Below are 17303 nucleotides of genomic sequence, written 5' to 3'. Positions count from 1 at the left end.
CCCATAATTTCCTTAAAAGGGACCATTAAACGGATTATTTACATCAAATTAGTAAGTGGAACCGATGTATTATAGCCTAGGCCTAATTTAAAATTGGATATGGACGAGGTAAAATGACATTTTGGGGGATTTTGGGGGCATAACAATACGGCCGTGGCAAGTTTGTGGGAGGGGCCTAGCGGCTAAAATCTAGCGGAATAAGTTCAACACAGGCTGGCATAGGCAGTCGTTCAGTCTCTATAACCGGAGGTCTAGTGGAGCCAGACGTAGTCTCAGTGGAACAACCGACGATTATAGAGACTGAAGCTTTCGGTCTAAGTTGGGGTTAGGTGCGTGTTGAGCCTATGGCTGGTTAAGTTAGTGTTAGGGCCCAAGGGTTAAATCAAGACCTCTTTTTTTTTTCAAGCCCCACTCTTGTGCCGCAGAAAGAAAAAAAAAGTTTTCGGCGATCGTACGTATACGACATCGACATTATTTTAATTTCCAATGCGTATTTTGACATGTCTGATTTGGTTTTAAAAACTTCGACAAAACTAATTAAGTTAATGAAAAGTTCAGAGTGAAGGCTAAGCCCAGACAAGGAAAGAGCATATCGTTTTGGATCTTTCTTGAATATTTGGTGGCTCTGAAAAGAGCCTTTGTTGCAATGAAGCAAGAAGTGAGAGCAACTTCTTATCCTCCGAATCCGTACAGGGTACGTCCTTGACGCTTCAGAGCGTAGACGACGTCCATGGCGGTGACGGTCTTTCTCTTGGCGTGCTCGCAATAGGTGACGGCATCACGGATGACGTTCTCAAGGAAGACCTTGAGGACTCCACGGGTCTCTTCGTAGATGAGACCGCTGATACGCTTGACACCACCACGACGGGCAAGACGACGGATGGCTGGCTTGGTGATTCCCTGGATGTTATCACGCAAAACCTTGCGATGACGCTTAGCGCCTCCCTTTCCGAGTCCCTTTCCTCCTTTACCACGTCCAGACATGTTGATTTGTTCCTGTTGACTACGAGTAGAAAACTGATATCGTAAACGTTTTTCGCAGCGTATATATAACGTATATGCGGACGTGAGTGACAGCCACCAAATCCCCGCGATATCACTGTGTGCTACTGCGATCCTCTAAAACAGCAACTTTCATAGCAAACCCATAGTAATTGTCAATTTTAAGCTTTATAAATACATTTCTCACAAAAACAATAAAATGATACAACGTGAATTACATTTCTACATGGAAAGTATGCAACATTCAGTTTGAAAAGTCCTCGTAAAATTCTGTATACGTATTTTAAATTTAAGATCAACGAAATTTTACATACGTAAATGATGATCTGTCATTTTGGGTACATCGGGCGAAGGCCCTCATTGGCTTAGCGGGGCATGACGTAATATCATCTAAACACGACTCTTCGCTTACGATTGAGAGCCTATAAATTATCAAATTACTCATTAATGTACAGTAGAATTTTATATCGAATCGTACAGAACGATGTCTAATCATATTTTTTAATGCATAAAATATTCAAATCAATGATAATTGTTGCGATTCGGTAAAAAAAAGGAAATTCAAATATGGTATTTTGGTAATTATATCTTTGAGAGAGCTCGTTTGCAAGCCGAATAAATATTTGCGTAATTCTTTAATCAAGACCCTATAAGTAATTTAACAGAATATTTCAGAACATAATTTGCATTTACTAATTTTACTTCATAAAAATATATTTGATTTAGAATTTCAAAAAAATAGTTATTAGTCAACAAATATATCTTTATAAAAAATGACTTTATTTTTACTATTTAGAGATTATTGTCTTCGGAGTTTCAGACTAATCAACGTTACGGTTTGCAACAGACTAGAGAAAAGAGAGGAAACCAATCAGAGATGAGGAGACATTTTTGGTCCAATCAGACATCATTTTTCATAGGATTGCTTTTCGCGCGTAAAGATATTTAGTATAAATAACGGAATACCCGCGTAATTCGATTCAGTATCATCTAGGAAACTAAAATGGCACGTACCAAGCAGACCGCTCGTAAATCTACCGGAGGAAAGGCTCCTCGCAAGCAGCTGGCCACCAAGGCAGCTCGCAAGTCCGCCCCAGCCACTGGCGGAGTCAAGAAGCCCCATCGTTACAGGCCTGGAACCGTCGCTCTCCGTGAGATCCGTCGCTACCAGAAGAGCACCGAGCTGCTCATCCGCAAGCTCCCCTTCCAGCGTCTGGTCCGTGAGATCGCTCAGGACTTCAAGACCGAGCTCCGATTCCAGAGCTCCGCAGTCATGGCTCTTCAGGAGGCCAGCGAAGCATACTTGGTCGGTCTCTTCGAGGACACCAACCTGTGCGCCATCCACGCCAAGCGTGTCACCATCATGCCCAAGGACATCCAGCTTGCCCGTCGCATCCGTGGCGAGCGTGCTTAAATGTTAGTTCGCAACTAACCAAACAAAGGCTCTTTTCAGAGCCACCAAATAATCAAGAAAGAACCCAAAGATTTGCTTACTTTGATTAGAACTCTAGAAATAATCTAGATCTAGATCTATAGACTAATAGATCTAGACTCTATTTACAAATGATTTAAAAATTCATGAATGAAATATAAAAGTAATGAACCCTTAGAGAATTCATCGAAATGCCCCGACCCCCCCCCCCCCCAACAACAACGACAAATCTATCATCTAGATCTAGATCCCTAGATTCTAAATCTAGGTCTAAACTCTGATGTCTAATGGCAATGCATCATGGTCAAGATCTTGGAATTGTATAAATTTAAACTAGTAAAAAGCAAGGACTCGTAGCTAGACCTATTTTCATAATCTACCCCCCAAAAATGAAGGATGTTATGTAGCAAGCCAGTTGATAGAATTCTACTAACAAATCGAGGCCCAATCTAGACATGAGTCTAGGCCTATAGTTTATTATTATAGCCTATACTGCCCTAGAGTAATGATGTAGACTGAAGTGATAATGATGCCCCCCCCCCCCTCCCACTGTGCTGACAAAAGGGCAAGCAAGATCCTCTAAGCAAGTGATGGAATCCTACTAAAAAGTTCATATTAATTTGTTTATTTGACTAATTATTAATAAAATTAAAACGCTCGATCATCTTCACATGGTATAACTAGCATAAACACTCGTAATTGAATCGTACCCAGCAAAATTTCTCGCCCTATCCAAAGAGAAGGGGGGGGGGGATATCAAAGATGTAGATTTAATTAGTCTATCAGGTGCTGCTTTTCATTGCTATGGGAAAATTGCTTTGGGAAAATTTACCTTAATAATTTTCTTTGTTGCTCTTAATTTTTACAGCAATTTTCACACATGCTTGTATATTTAAAACCAGACAGCTGTAAATAATTGCCAAGTAATATCAATTCTAATTTCATTTACAATTTAATGGAAATGGAGAGTACACGACGTGTACATGTTTTTTGTTACTTTAGATTTTGGTCAAATTAAAAACTGCTTTTATAGATCTAGTCTAATCACGATTTATAAAGTTCATTAATCCCAAAGAAATCTCAAATCAAATTGCACCACTTTTCTTTACACCACTTTTCACAATTATCAAGTGAGAGAAAGAGAGCTGTTAATATAAAACAGTGGCGGATCCAGGAGGGGGGGGCACAGGGGGCATGTGCTCCCTCCCCCCCCCCCCCCCCCCGGCCAAAAAAAATATGTTAAAATCATCCTTAAATTCGCCAAAAATATACTGAAAAACAGAGGTGTGCCCCCCGGCCAATTTTTTTTTAAATTTTATTTTTTAATTTTATTTAAAATGAAAAAAATAAAAAATAAAAAAACTGCCATTGGCCGACCTAGAAAGGTGACCTTACCCCTCCCCCCAACGGAGCAAAATGTCAAATTTAAAAATTTCGTGACCCCCCCCCCCCCCCCCCCCCCCCCCCCCATTCTATGGCCGTATGCGCTATTTGAAATTTATCGGAAGCACCAATAAATTTGATATTTTAATTTCTCGAAATTATTAGCGTTTTAGAGGCAGAGCCCAATTTTTTCAAAGTTGCTTATTCTGACACTAGGTTTCACAATAGTAATGCAAATTTTAAAGTTTCATAATCCAATCCTGTATTACCAAAACTTGATATTACCTTTAATGGCAGTACAACAACCAAGGAAACAAAAAAATACATGGTGATTGACCAGTCATAAAAATACAATCATACATTTTATTTTATTTTCATCATACAATCTTGCAGTTTCAGATGCTGCGACAATAAAATAAAATAAAAAGGTTTTAGTAAGTGTATCAGAATAGCGAACTTCACAAAATGTGTGCCGAATGGACAAATCTTTAATAAATAGAGTTATGTTTCAGAAACAAACAAACAGGTGTTTAAAGATTCAGGTATTAAGCGATTTGGCATACATGTATGCTTGTTAGTATGTTGGTAATATAGGTCATATTTCAAACATTCAGACAAACAACATTTCATATTTTCGCCATTCTGTTCCTCTCTTTGTTTCTGCTTTTATACCAATTAAATTATAACACACTTGGTAGGTTAGATTACCCTGTTAGTTTGCTCTGAATGCATTATAGGAGGACAAAACAGCTTCGCACAACTATCTGCTATCTAGTAAAAATACATGTATAATGAAACAAAAACACTTTGAACCAATATTTGAAAATTAATTAAAGCTGGTCAAAAAAATTAAGAGAGGAACTCTAAGCTTGCCCTGCAGCTGTACAGCCGACATGATAACCTTCACTAAACAAAATACATGTACATACATGTAGGAGTCTGTAAGCTGTCGACTAGTCTGTCAACAGCACACATGCTCCGATTCAAAATAAAATCTTCACTCGTCTACAATATATATCTATACAATTTCTTTCTAGATACATGTAATAAAACTCTATTTCTTATACAACATTCTCTTTAATCTTTTCTCTGGATGCATGCCACAGGGAAAATGTACACATTATTTTCTTCATTAAGTAACACAAACTGTCTCTTGATCAAACAAAACCAAATCTGATTTCCTGTACCTTAGAACTCAATAAGATTGAGCTTGCTACATGAACACTTATTTTTATTTCAACTCATTAAAAGTAATATCTTACATTTTCAACAGAAAAAGACACAGAAATTGAAAGGACAATACTCTACTTTGAAGTGCTTGCCATCTAAAAATTGGTTTCAAGCACTTTTTAGGGTCCCTCTTCCAAAAAAAAAATCTGTGTTATACAGTGAACTCACAGTAAAAAGAATAATACATATTTTATTGAAAATATATATATATATATATATATGTGTCACTTATTTCTTGTGCTGTCCATGACTCCGTGCAAAGGTTTCTTGTCGCACCTGAAAGGGTTACCTTTGGAGCAAGATCCTCTTTTAAACCTGGAAAAATGTAATTTCACCCCTTGAATACAGTATCTCTCTGATGAAAATGCATGAATAAAATCAAAGTCTGAACAAATATTACATACTTGTAATTTCTCTTAATAACTCGAAACCTAAATAATTGGACTTAAATGTAATGTACCCCCACAAAAAGGGCAATAGCTGAGCCATTCCTTTTGATTCAGTGTCTTATGAATTCCTGGGTAAATGCTCTTCTGCTGGACATAAGAACATGACAATATACATGTAAACCAAGACTGTGGGTATGGATTTCTTCCAATTGTTCACGAGATACCCTGATACAGAGCTAGACAGTGGACCATAGAGATTCATCTCCTATACCATCATCATTTTGGTTTTATCATGTTCGGTTCTATTTTGGACTTAGAGTGATGAACAATTTCCAACTTGCGAGTATTACCGCTGTCCACTATCACTCATTACTCCAACTAGCTCAAGATGAATCCGTCTTTCACACCATCTATCAAGGCAGAAGTTAATCATCACTGTGCATTGTCCTACTAATATGGCAGACATTGTCCTACTAATATGGCAGACATTGTCCTACTGATATGGCAGACATTGTCCTTCTGACATGGCAGACATAGTATTGCTTATTTCAGCAAAGTAGTCAGCGTATCAGTCCCTTTGAGTTAAACACTGATTCACAACTTCCAGAAGATGGTTGTTCTCCAGTGCAGCGGCTACTCGCTCCTTGTCAGCAAGCTGCTTATTTACTGCAAGAAAATAAACAAAGGCATGTGATTGGGCTTATGAAGATGAAATATCCAAATTAAATCACAGACAGCGAAAAAGACGATATCTCATACATACTGTTGCAGGCCTTAAATTTCAATATTTTTAGGGCAAGGCCATTTTTCTGTAGGGCACATTCCTATATTACAGCACAAATAGGAAGAATTGGAAAGGGCACAACAAATCTCCAAGGCCAATTAGAGGGGCATTGAGGCCAATCAAAGGGGCATCCAAGGCCATGGCCTTGGTGGCCTTGGATTAATTTAAGCCCTGCTGTTGAGAACAACAAGAAATTTTTGCTTCACTTCAACTTTGGAAAAGATTTAAAATTAATATGATGTATGGTTAAAGGTAAAGACCAGTTATGGTCATGTGACTGCATTGTGAAAGAAACGTTGTGGAATCGATCAGAAAAGGTTGATCATCTAGCATCTAGCATCTGCAAGGTTCTGGAATCATCAAAATGATAAGAAATTTGGCCCATTCTTCGTAAAGTTACAAGCACTATACACAGAAAGATGTATATGGGACTACCCTATATCTCTCACAGACCATGAGAGAAACAAATTTACCAAATATATGAATTAGTAGGCGGTTTCCTGGCAAATTTCTTATCATCATGTATTAGTCAAAACATATTCTTTCACATGATTGGTAATGAGAGCTTCCATTTCATTTTTTGAAATTGGGGCATTTCCAATACTGGTCTTTACCTTTAAGCCTTTTGTAATGGTCTAAGTAAAATAGCCTATGGTGAAAAATTGCTTATTAAAATGATATATAATTCTAAGAGAAGACCAAAAATCCAAATTAAGTTGGATGTCATGTCATAGACAGCAGTTTCATAAAATATTAGCGTGGTTGTTGTGTATTTTATGATAAACATGATGACAAGCATTACTTATGTCTGACAACAGAGTACACTTGATGATTCTCAGTAAGTAACACATTTGGCAAAGAAAATACATCATATTCACGTTTGGTAAACTTTGTAAACTCATAATTCCAGGAGATGAAAATATGATGCATTAATTCTTCTAAAATGACCCAAGGGCTTATTCTAAAAACAATGTTATCTTTTGTGTTTGGGAAAAGGATGTTAATTGTCTTAACAAACACAAATTGCACGGAACTGACCATACGGCATTGGTGCTTGCGCAGATGTCTCATTCAACTATACGCGAACCTAGCCAGCTTTGTGGGGAGACATTAACCAATGACTTGTCCTAATTTTGATTTGTTATGACAAAAAACATCGTTTTTACTAGCATAAAGGATAACATTGATTTCAAAATACCACCCCTAACTGTACCTGCATTTTCTGACACATGCGTTCCTGGTTTGATGTTGATGTCAACCTGTTAAATAAAACATAACACCAAGAAATAGCGTTACAAAACAAAGTCATGATTTTACCCACCAATGCCACAATTTAGAATGATACAATTGACAAGGAAATTTGGTTGGGTTGCAGATAACTGGGGTATTTTTTCGACCCCCCCCCCCTTACAATAAAGGACAGTTTTGATGCATCTGATTTTTACATTTTGTTGCAAATAGCAAACTGATACACAAAACAAAAATTAACAAAGAAGGCACTGCCTCTTTTGACAAATTTTAATATTAAAGTTTTACAATGCAATACAAGGGATTTATGATTTATGACAATTGATAAAGCTGAAACAAATGTTACAATTGCTATGAACTATAAATTAATGATGCCTTCACTATTAATTACGGTAACCTGTTAAAGATTTGTGATAAAGTTCTGGAAAAGGCAGAACTAGGTGTTCTTTCTTACCTTGAACCTAGAAGGCAAAGACCTGATAAGCTTCACTCTGATGGCAAGTCCAATTAGAGTGGCCATACTACAATGGGGTATGGTGGGAGTGAAGGTGACCTTCACTACATTACCAGGATCATCAACCTGACAGAAATAAACAAAAAACAATGGTTATCAATAGAGAAATCAGAGATGGTTACGTTTTTGTTAATTCACTGAATTGCATTATTAAGGTACATCTATGAACACTAGAGCACCAAAACAAACATTCTTGGTTGAAGCAAATACTATGAATGTCCATGTTTTCACAATATTTACAAAATAACAAGGTTTGTTCTGTAAGCCACTTTGAATACTTCCACCCGTGTTTCATAGAATGTACCACCAGTGCATATTAATGATTACATAACTTTCATGAACAGTTGAACACGTACCGGTATCCAGCATTTGTCTTGATTGGTTTTACAATTTGGTACAAATGAACCGCCCATGAGTAGATACATCTAGTATCTCCAAAGTAGCTTATTATTAAAATACATGTATAATCAACAGAGTCATACATAGAAATCAAATACTATTTGGTTGCATTCCCTTCTCTACTTTACATCAATTTTCAGAATGATATTGTTAAAAAACTAAAAATGCAAGTTGTAATTAGACTTGTATGTTGCATATATCGCATCTAATCTATCAAAGTTTACTCTTTGAAGTTTGAACAAAATAGAAAGAAAAAATTATGTAGTGGACAATGTTTTCAATTGAAGAACTATTTAATTCAAATCAAATGTACTATTTCATTCTCTCCTGCAATATTTAAAGTAATAAATACTGAATAATTATGATGTAGTTTTTTCTTACAACTTTGTAATTCCTTTGAAAATTGAAAACAATACAAGAAATCCTTGTTCATGAAAAAAAAATTCTACTGAATTCGTATTTGAACATTGTAAGTACTGTACTGAAGTTTATTCTTTCATAGCTCGATTCCAACAACAACTGAAAAAAAATCAAGATAAAAAACTCTTGGAAATAACCCCAAAGAACTGAGAAGACTTCAATTTTCAAATATTCTCAATTACCTCTACTTCTGCTTGCTGGACAACGTTCAACTCTTCCAAGGTTAGAGGGTGCTCCGGGTCATTGATGTTTCTGATTAAATGTAAAGATCTAGTCAAGGATATAAAATGAGGAGCTTTTCTGATATTCATATATATATATGTGATTTTCAATACAAAGTCACTCAACCTGTCCAGACAAACAGCAAATGTAATACATGTAGTCATTAAGATTTTGCATTGTGATGTCTCAAATCCTTTAAAAAAAAGGTAATTTTTTTCTGAACAAAACTAAAGAAATCTGGCACTCTGGGCCTGTTGCATAAAACTTACCATCGATCCTATAGTCAGCCACACAGGGTGATCCAAACACGATGAGTTTAAACAAAAAATTTTTGCATTATTTTCTAATTTGTAATAAGAATTTATTGCCCAGCAAACCCACTCCAGCAAAGCATAGTGGCTGTTCACGCCGGCAGAGATAGCGCGTGCTAGACCGTGCTATCTCTGCGGTTTGGAAGGTACAACGTCATTTCAGTCCGCCCAACAGCGAGCCATGGGGAGCCAAAACGGCGTGCCACTGGAGCACCTCTTGGGGGTGGTCCACGAGAGAAAGCGAGGTCTAGCACACGCTAGAAAAAAAGGGGTGCCACGTTAGACCGCGCTATCTCATTGCGGTGTGAACAGCCTCATAGAGAGTCAATTCTAATGCATATTGACCTCTAGCGCTATATACACACAGTCAATACACACATAACACACAAATGCACATAGTGAAGACGATGTTGCTGTAAGGAAGTTTGACAGTAGACTCACGATTTGAATTTTCAAATTATATTGGTTAGTTGAAAAAATTGTATTTTAGACCTTGTCTAGAATCTACTGCTATTTAGGTGTCATCAATTGTCACTTAACTTAAGTAGACTTTTCTAGACCTACTGATTTTTAGTAAAATCAGTCGAGTGTTGTACAGTGGTGTTTGAAATGTTGAGAATCAATAAAACAGGTCTAAATCAGTAGGGGCGCTGGTCCGAGAATAAGGACGGTCGTCATTCTCGCAGACGTTTCATATTTTTGACCGGCGCGTTGGGGATGCAAAAAAAAAGATTCCCAATGATTTTCTTGATGCATTTTACATTGACTTTGTAATTGTACAGAGACTTTCACCACATTATGAGTGATAAATCCTTGGGGGACGGACAAGCCATAAAGGTAGACGGTGAACTCGGGTAATTTTCTCACGGGGAATCCATATTTTGCATCGTCAGACTCAGAGGACGGATCGGTAACCCAAAACCCGCTGAACGGTAAATAATCAAAAGGAGGCGGCGGCCAAAAACTTAGGAGGCGGACGGGCGCGGGCACGAGAAACAGGTCAGTTTTGTTACTTGGCCTTACAACTATTTGTATTATTGTAACGACTTATCTCAAGTCTGAACACTACACAAAAAGGTAAACAACAACAGCAAAACATCTGTGCAAGGCCACAAATGGGTCAATTGTAACTTAAGTCAGATGAAAAATGTATGCCATGCACACACACTAGACACTGCATTAAAGTCTACACACGGGACAGAAGAGTAGCTTCTTGTGCAAAAAAGGATATCGAATACTTCTCTTGTGTCGATAGCGTCGGCAACATCATCATCCTCTTCAGTTGGCAGGATGTGTCTTTCACCTAGTTTTCCATGAATCGTAGGATTGACGTTATCAAGTTCTTCTCGTCCCGACATTTTGCATAAAGAAAGAGCTCAACAATTCAGTAATTTACTTGGTTCGGATTCTGTCGTGTAGGATACAGTTCGTCCCCTCAAAATTCAGCTAGCTAGCGACATTTAAAAATCAAAGATCAAAGATTGAAATTTTATGTTGACAGTAAAACGAGCACATAGTATTATTAGGTCAAGACCATTTTTCAACCCCCTAGATCTCTATATATATATATATATCTTTATACTTTTGGTCTAAATTTGTGAAAGAAAAAAGAAGAAGGGAGGGGGAGGGGTTTATGTTTTCTTTGTATGAGACGAGGTGAGACCATTATGAGGGTCACTTTTCACTTACGATTTGCCCCTCGCCTATAATTACTCATGACTTGGCAGGGAAAAAAGTAACCATGCATGCAAAGGAATATTTTTCTTATGTTTATTATGGTATGTTAACAGGTACATATTCTAGTGTTTGAATTGACAAATGTGTGTTTCTATAGTAGACTATTTCAAATTCAATATTCATGCATCATTTCATTCATTTGATTACACAAAAATGAAACAACTGCGGGTTTAGTGGGGACGAAATAAAATGAAGACGAATTTCAAAAGGGCGATGATATTCTGTCAGCAGTAAAAATATGCATGGAAGATAAATGTCGTCGCGGGAAAATTGATTCCAGCACCATCAAAAACACTGTCACGAAAAAATGGTGCAACTTTACGTTAAATCGTGAGTATTATATTCCTAACTCTTGTTGGATATATTATCAGTATAAAATTAGGTTTAGGTCTCATCAGTACGTGATTGAATGTGGTATGATGATCTATTTGAGGTACAATTTCAATATTTCATCGCTTGCCTTGATGCAAGCTAACTCCAGGGAGCTCTGCCGGGAGCTCCCTGCACTGGAGTTTGGAAGCCAGCGCCAGCTGGAGTGGTAGTGGTACTGCCTGGCTTGGAAGCTTAAGCACTAGCACTGTGACTTGTGCTGAGCGCACTCTCACCATCCAAACGCCCCGAACCGCTGGCGACTTTACGATTTATAATACCAGAACTATGTCGAGGCGATAATCTGGCCTCTGAGGCTCTAGAGTCTTACTCTTAATTCCTTCTTTTGGCTTTACTTAGTCTTTGCTTCACTAATTTAGCTTAGTTTAGGAAATATGCACATGTAGACTATTCTAGATCTAGGCTAGATCTATATATGTAATGAAATGACTTTGTAGCTTTTCTTTGATGTCTGCCCGACATAGCGACCAGGGCAGCGTCTCATGAAACCGTTATAATTATAACAAACCGACATTGAAATGCTATTATTAAATTTAACACGCGTTTATGGGATGTTGGTGAACTTGTACTTGCAACAGTTTCATGAAATGCTGCCCTGGCATGCAGTCAGGTGTTGGTAGATTGCTTTTCCCTCTTATTGATTTGATCTTGATGCAAATGGTTTGTGCTCATTCTCTAATAATGAAATGTCTAGATTTAACATGCCAGAACTTCAGAAGAAAGGATACAAGTTAAGTGGGGCAGATAGACTAGGTGCCTGTAGAGACGTGATGTACCTCAGGGCTCAGGCTCGATTAGGCTGTAAGGAGTGGCAAGACTGCCAATAGATAGAGTCTATAGTATTAGTATTACTTAGACCGCCTCTTCTATCATCATCATAATTGATATTTTGCCTGGACTTAAATAAAGTAGAATGACTTTGAAATTCGTAATTCGTAAGCTCGTAATTTATTTTGAGTGAGTGCTCTTCTTAAGTTATTAAATCTTGTTTGTTCTTTCCTACCAGACCTACTGCACCTGGTGCCACTCCTGAGTGGATGTTGATAGAGCTACAAGGAGCCATTGAATCACCGGACAATGAACAACTCACTGGTAGATTCATTGGAGATTTACATTTCAATCTCAAGGTATGCGTACCAGTTAAAGCATGTAGACAAACTGTTATACCTTCCTCATTCCTGGAAACTTTAATTTTTTAAATCTCATTTTCTTTTATTGTACTTTCACAGTATCGCTGTGTTTGTTCATTTTTTTTTGTAATTGAAATGTCAAAAAGGATGATGTTTTGGAATTGTGTACATGTTTAAATGATTACATGCTAACTCTTGCACACATGGTTTGAATTGATTGTCAAAAGTACTTGATCAAATTCAAGCCATCACCATTTAACAAAAATAAAAAATATTTGAAGAATTAAATGAAAATGTTGAATTACATGAACAGAGGAGTATAAAAAGAAGAAATAAATTTAAATGTGTTAGTGTGAAGAAAAAAAAGTTGAAAATACTATCATTTGTATAAGTCGCTTCATGTAATAATGATATGGATGATTGAATACTTCTTTTTCTGCTACTGTTCTAGGGAGTTCCAGTCCTGATCATCGGCCATCACATCCTCTACGGAAAGGTCACTGACCTTGAGAAACCCTTCATTGTCTTGATGAAGAATGAGAATGCAGCCAAGGTCATTGACGGAGACCATGCTTCAGATGCTATGGATGTAGATTCTAGTCAGGATGGGAACGGTCGTGACAATACCTTATCCCAACAGGACGATACTTACTACTATGTGAATGCAGTGATCAAGAAGAAAATGATTTTTAAAGCGAGACCGAAGCCTATCATTACCAATGTGCCAAAGAAAGTATGACATTAAAACCGATTGACTCGAACTCTTTCACTTCAAAGAACTTTTCATTGGCTCATATCCTAGTGCAGCAATGTTGCAATGTGTTTGATGCTACAGCAGTGAGATCATACCGAGATGAAAAGATCTTGTGGATATTTGTCTTGTGGCATTAAATTGCCATTACATATTTACATCGTCTGGTCTCTGGTCTTTTTACATCAACTGGTCTTTGGCATCTACATTAACAAGGATTGGCAGTTTTGAATCTTCTGCCAGTCTTGTCTCAAGTTCCCTATGTCTCTGTCTTTATTTGGTTGAGTATAAATATTTGGGAAAGTAAGGCAATAGACATGGAAATTTGGTTCAACACACAAGGACTTCAAATGTATCAAGTCATGCACCTTTAGGTAAAAGGATTTGCATTGTTCAGGGAAGTATAAAAAGGTCTAAACCTTGACCTTGTTATCTGTCATTTTTATGCCTCCGTTACGAAGTAGCCGGAGGCATTATGTTTTCGGGTTGTCCGTCCGTCCGTACGTACGTACGTCCCGTTCTCGTGATCGCGTCATCTGAAGAACTGGTTGATGGATTCCTGCCAAACTTTGGTCATGTATGTATCTTGTAGAGCCGATGAACTGATTAGATTTTGGGGTCACAAGGTCAAAGGTCAAAGGTCACAGGGCTCATTATGTATGCAAAACGAGCTCGTGATCGCGTTATCTGAAGAACTGGTTGATGGATTCCTGCCAAACTTTGGTCATGTATGTATCTTGTAGAGCCGATGAACTGATTAGATTTTGGGGTCACGAGGTCAAAGGTCACAGGGCTCATTATGTATGCAAAACGAGCTCGTGATAGCGTTATCTGATGAACCAATTGATGGATTGCTGCCAAACTTAGGTCATGTATGTTACTTGCAAAGCCGAAAAACTGATTAGATTTTGAGGTCACGAGGTCAAAGGTCAAAGGCCACAGGGCTCATTATGTATGCAAAAACAACACGTGATCGCATTATCTCAAGAACCGATTGATGGATTCCTGCCAACTAAGGTCATGTATGTTTCTTGCAGAGCCAATGAACTGAGTAGATTCTTGGTTCATAAGGTCAAAGGTCATGGGCTCATTATGTATGCAAAAATAGCTTGTAATCACAATATTCTGAGAACCTGTTAATGGATTACAATTGAACTTGAATTCGAAAAATTTCTTCTGTTTTGGTTTGTAAAATTGCTCTATGACGGAGGCATCATTTTCGACTGCGCGCAGTCGAAGTTCCATCTAGTTTCCTGATTCCTTATGTCAATCTTATTGTGGGATAGTACTTGTTTTATATTACAAGTAGATTTGTGATGAACTAATGATCTGAGCCCTTTCCTTTGCAGAAGAGAGCTAAAAAGAATTTAAACGCTGCTGCATATCTCAATGAAAGTGATTGAACCTGTGATGTTCTCTCTCTCAGGGTATACACTCAAGATGCCTTAAAATGTGCAAGTGTTTGTTCTAATTTGGCTTCAGGCTACAAAACGGAGATGAAAGATATACATGTATATTACAAAATATATGAAATGTTTTTGATATTGATAAAATATTCTGCAACTTATTGTGCAAAAGATAGTACAGGGTCGTTCGTTTCCCATTTGTTGATTTTCTCTGTCTAACAATTAGTGGTCTAACGGTATCATTTTTCCTAAAAGTTTATATCATCATTTCTCCTACAGTTAATAGGGTTTGCAGAAGTGAAAATCATGGTTCAAAATTTTCAAAAACTAAAATGTGGGCCAAGTTTGTATGCTCCATCATATGAAATATATTTGTAATTGTGCTAAGAAATATGTAACCTTTGATAAATAGCATTTACAATCTGCACATTTTGTATTCAACTAATATTGATAATACCGTGCACTATTTATTATTATTATTTTCTTTTTGGTGAGGGAATATTAATAATAATAATAATATTGGATATTTATATAGTGCACATATCCACCATGCATGGTGCTCAAAGCGCGCCAAGTATTACCCCAGCTCTGCTAGGCAGCCGGTTTTGGCGCTCACAGCATTCAGGGAATTCCTTCCTACCGGTACCCACTTAACACCTGGGTGGAGAGTGGCAAATGTAGATTAATATCTATTGTATTTGATGTGCAAAAATATTTTACTTGTATGAACCTTGAGGTCATCAAAGTTTAATATACACTTGCCTCATACTTCACGTCTGGTTGTGAACTGCATATATTTTCTTCTTCATACTTTAGAAAGATAATTTGTAGAACTTCCACAGAGTCAGGGAAACAATGAAGCAAACAAAAGGTAACTCGTTGATTATATTGAGTCAATAATAATCTTTAATATAAATTTATTGCAAAAGAAGAAAACAATACCATGTAAATAAAAATTCATCTTTTTTACCACAAGACTGCATTCTTGTCTTTATGTACATTGAGTATTTACACCAATATATTCAGAATGACCACACAATTTATACATAATTGGCATTCTACATGGATATTTCTTTTATCATACTAGTAATGGAAAGGTGAATAAGAATTGGAATAACAGAAAAATAGCATTTAAGAAATTGGAGGTGCAGGTTACATAAAACTAATCTCTAAACATTTGAACTGATATGATCCAAATTGATCCATTCACTTCACTACTAGAGTGCTCAAAAGCAAATATATTCAGTTTGTTCATCGGTTTTCAACTTGTGTAGAATCGACCAATCGTAGGTGGAAAAACTGCTTAGTACTGCAAATATTAATTGTAAATAAAACTACATATTAATAGCAGTACATTTGAATGACAAAGAACACTGTTACTACAATGTTTTAGTCACATTGTTTCAATGAATTTCACTAAATATATGATCATAATAAGTAGTATATTAATACCATGCATATTAACGGTACTCTCATATATCCTCATATATCCTTGATTGCCAAGTAGAATGTTGGTTTACCTCCTTTAATGGTACATGTTTTAAACTGATTGTATACAGAATTATGTTGATCGTTCTTGTGAGATTGTCTTTTGAATGGAGGAGGCAAACTCTATCTGTGTAATGAAAGTAGACTCTGCCTAATTTTCTCTAAAGGGGCAAGAGAAAATTTAGATTCAATTTGCAGCTTTCAGATCCTATGGACTTGTGCTAAGAAAGTCAATTATCAACATGATCCTATACACAAAAAACTCACTGAGCTAAAAAAAAAATTAAAAAATATGGAAATATACAATGATTCAATTTAATTAACATAATTCTTTCCATTTATCTTCTCTCATTTAGCACATCTTTGTTAACGATCTGATAATGAGGACGAATGACAATGATTGTCTAGCGACATTTTTTCTGCAATTAATTTTCAAAGCTTACAAAATTCCTGACTTCAGCCCAAAACTCAACACTATACCGAGTACCTAATCCTAAATCTAAAATCAAATTGCATCCCAAGAAATATAAAAAATATCATGATCAAGATGGTTGTACCGGTAGGTCTTAAGTAAAAAAACAGATTGTCATATGTGGCCTGGCCTGGAAGAGGGACATATTAATTAGCACAACAATATTTCAGTGTACTGGAATGCCTCTGCCTAAGTCTTTCTGCCAGGCACAACAGATCCTAAATATCAAAGCAGATTAGTCCAATTTCTAAAATGCGGAAGCTGCCAAAAAATGAAAATACAATTGTATAAACATACATGTATAAACATTTCATGATTTTATTTCTAAAAACAATTCATCATGCTCATTGCTTTTAAACAATGGAAATACATGTAGATGCTCCTAAAATTCAAAAACAAATTAATACAAAGACAAAATATTTGGTAGCATATTGTTCATTTTCTCATAATTTGATTTTTTTTGTTTTGAAAATCAAGTCTATTTCTTATATGACTTCTGGAAGGAAAGAGTATAATGAACAAGAAAACACCAAATACACAATAGCAGCTGACTGAACCTGCAGTACAAAATAAATGGAATGTTTCCTAAACAAGA

General features: G+C 36.7%; 4 protein-coding genes across 4 annotated transcripts; 2 read left to right on the top strand and 2 right to left on the bottom strand.

The window, feature by feature from the left end:
* Positions 1-333: 333 nt before the first annotated feature.
* Positions 334-1032, bottom strand: LOC753944 (histone H4). The gene has a single exon (XM_001178934.4). The coding sequence runs from the start codon at positions 982-984 to the stop codon at positions 673-675; it is 312 nt and encodes a 103-aa protein (XP_001178934.1). The 5' UTR covers positions 985-1032; the 3' UTR covers positions 334-672.
* Positions 1033-1959: 927 nt separating this feature from the next.
* Positions 1960-2461, top strand: LOC579977 (histone H3, embryonic). The gene has a single exon (XM_030975829.1). The coding sequence runs from the start codon at positions 2006-2008 to the stop codon at positions 2414-2416; it is 411 nt and encodes a 136-aa protein (XP_030831689.1). The 5' UTR covers positions 1960-2005; the 3' UTR covers positions 2417-2461.
* A 1696-nt stretch (positions 2462-4157) lies between these two features.
* Positions 4158-10777, bottom strand: LOC580100 (cytosolic iron-sulfur assembly component 2B). The gene is made up of 5 exons (XM_780174.5): positions 10566-10777; positions 8984-9063; positions 7923-8048; positions 7434-7479; positions 4158-6102 (listed from the first exon to the last, which is right to left on the bottom strand). The coding sequence occupies exons 1-5, from the start codon at positions 10690-10692 to the stop codon at positions 6005-6007; spliced, it is 477 nt and encodes a 158-aa protein (XP_785267.3). The 5' UTR covers positions 10693-10777; the 3' UTR covers positions 4158-6004.
* A 490-nt stretch (positions 10778-11267) lies between these two features.
* Positions 11268-13780, top strand: LOC763690 (chromosome transmission fidelity protein 8 homolog). The gene is made up of 3 exons (XM_001199744.4): positions 11268-11401; positions 12468-12588; positions 13043-13780. Exons 1-3 carry the CDS (start codon positions 11379-11381, stop codon positions 13328-13330), a joined length of 432 nt encoding a protein of 143 aa, XP_001199744.2. The 5' UTR covers positions 11268-11378; the 3' UTR covers positions 13331-13780.
* Positions 13781-17303: the final 3523 nt, after the last annotated feature.

Source organism: Strongylocentrotus purpuratus, unplaced genomic scaffold (assembly GCF_000002235.5).
Source record: "Strongylocentrotus purpuratus isolate Spur 01 unplaced genomic scaffold, Spur_5.0 spur5_scaffold_8, whole genome shotgun sequence".
Classification (NCBI taxonomy): domain Eukaryota; kingdom Metazoa; phylum Echinodermata; class Echinoidea; order Camarodonta; family Strongylocentrotidae; genus Strongylocentrotus; species Strongylocentrotus purpuratus.
The sequence above is the reverse complement of the archived record's forward strand: the minus strand, read 5'-3'. Positions and strand labels throughout refer to the sequence as shown.

Excerpts from the sequence above, each read along its gene's own strand:
- LOC753944 (XM_001178934.4), bottom strand. The coding sequence starts at position 984 with ATGTCTGGACGTGGTAAAGGAGGAAAGGGACTCGGAAAGGGAGGCGCT.
- LOC580100 (XM_780174.5), bottom strand. The coding sequence starts at position 10,692 with ATGTCGGGACGAGAAGAACTTGATAACGTCAATCCTACGATTCATGGA. Across the intron at positions 7,480-7,922 it reads CTTTGCCTTCTAGGTTCAAG|GTTGACATCAACATCAAACC; the intron begins GTAAGAAAGAAC and ends TTTATTTAACAG. Across the intron at positions 6,103-7,433 it reads GCATGTGTCAGAAAATGCAG|TAAATAAGCAGCTTGCTGAC; the intron begins GTACAGTTAGGG and ends ATTTTCTTGCAG.
- LOC579977 (XM_030975829.1), top strand. The coding sequence starts at position 2,006 with ATGGCACGTACCAAGCAGACCGCTCGTAAATCTACCGGAGGAAAGGCT.
- LOC763690 (XM_001199744.4), top strand. The coding sequence starts at position 11,379 with ATGGTGCAACTTTACGTTAAATC. Across the intron at positions 11,402-12,467 it reads GTGCAACTTTACGTTAAATC|ACCTACTGCACCTGGTGCCA; the intron begins GTGAGTATTATA and ends CTTTCCTACCAG. Across the intron at positions 12,589-13,042 it reads ATTTACATTTCAATCTCAAG|GGAGTTCCAGTCCTGATCAT; the intron begins GTATGCGTACCA and ends CTACTGTTCTAG.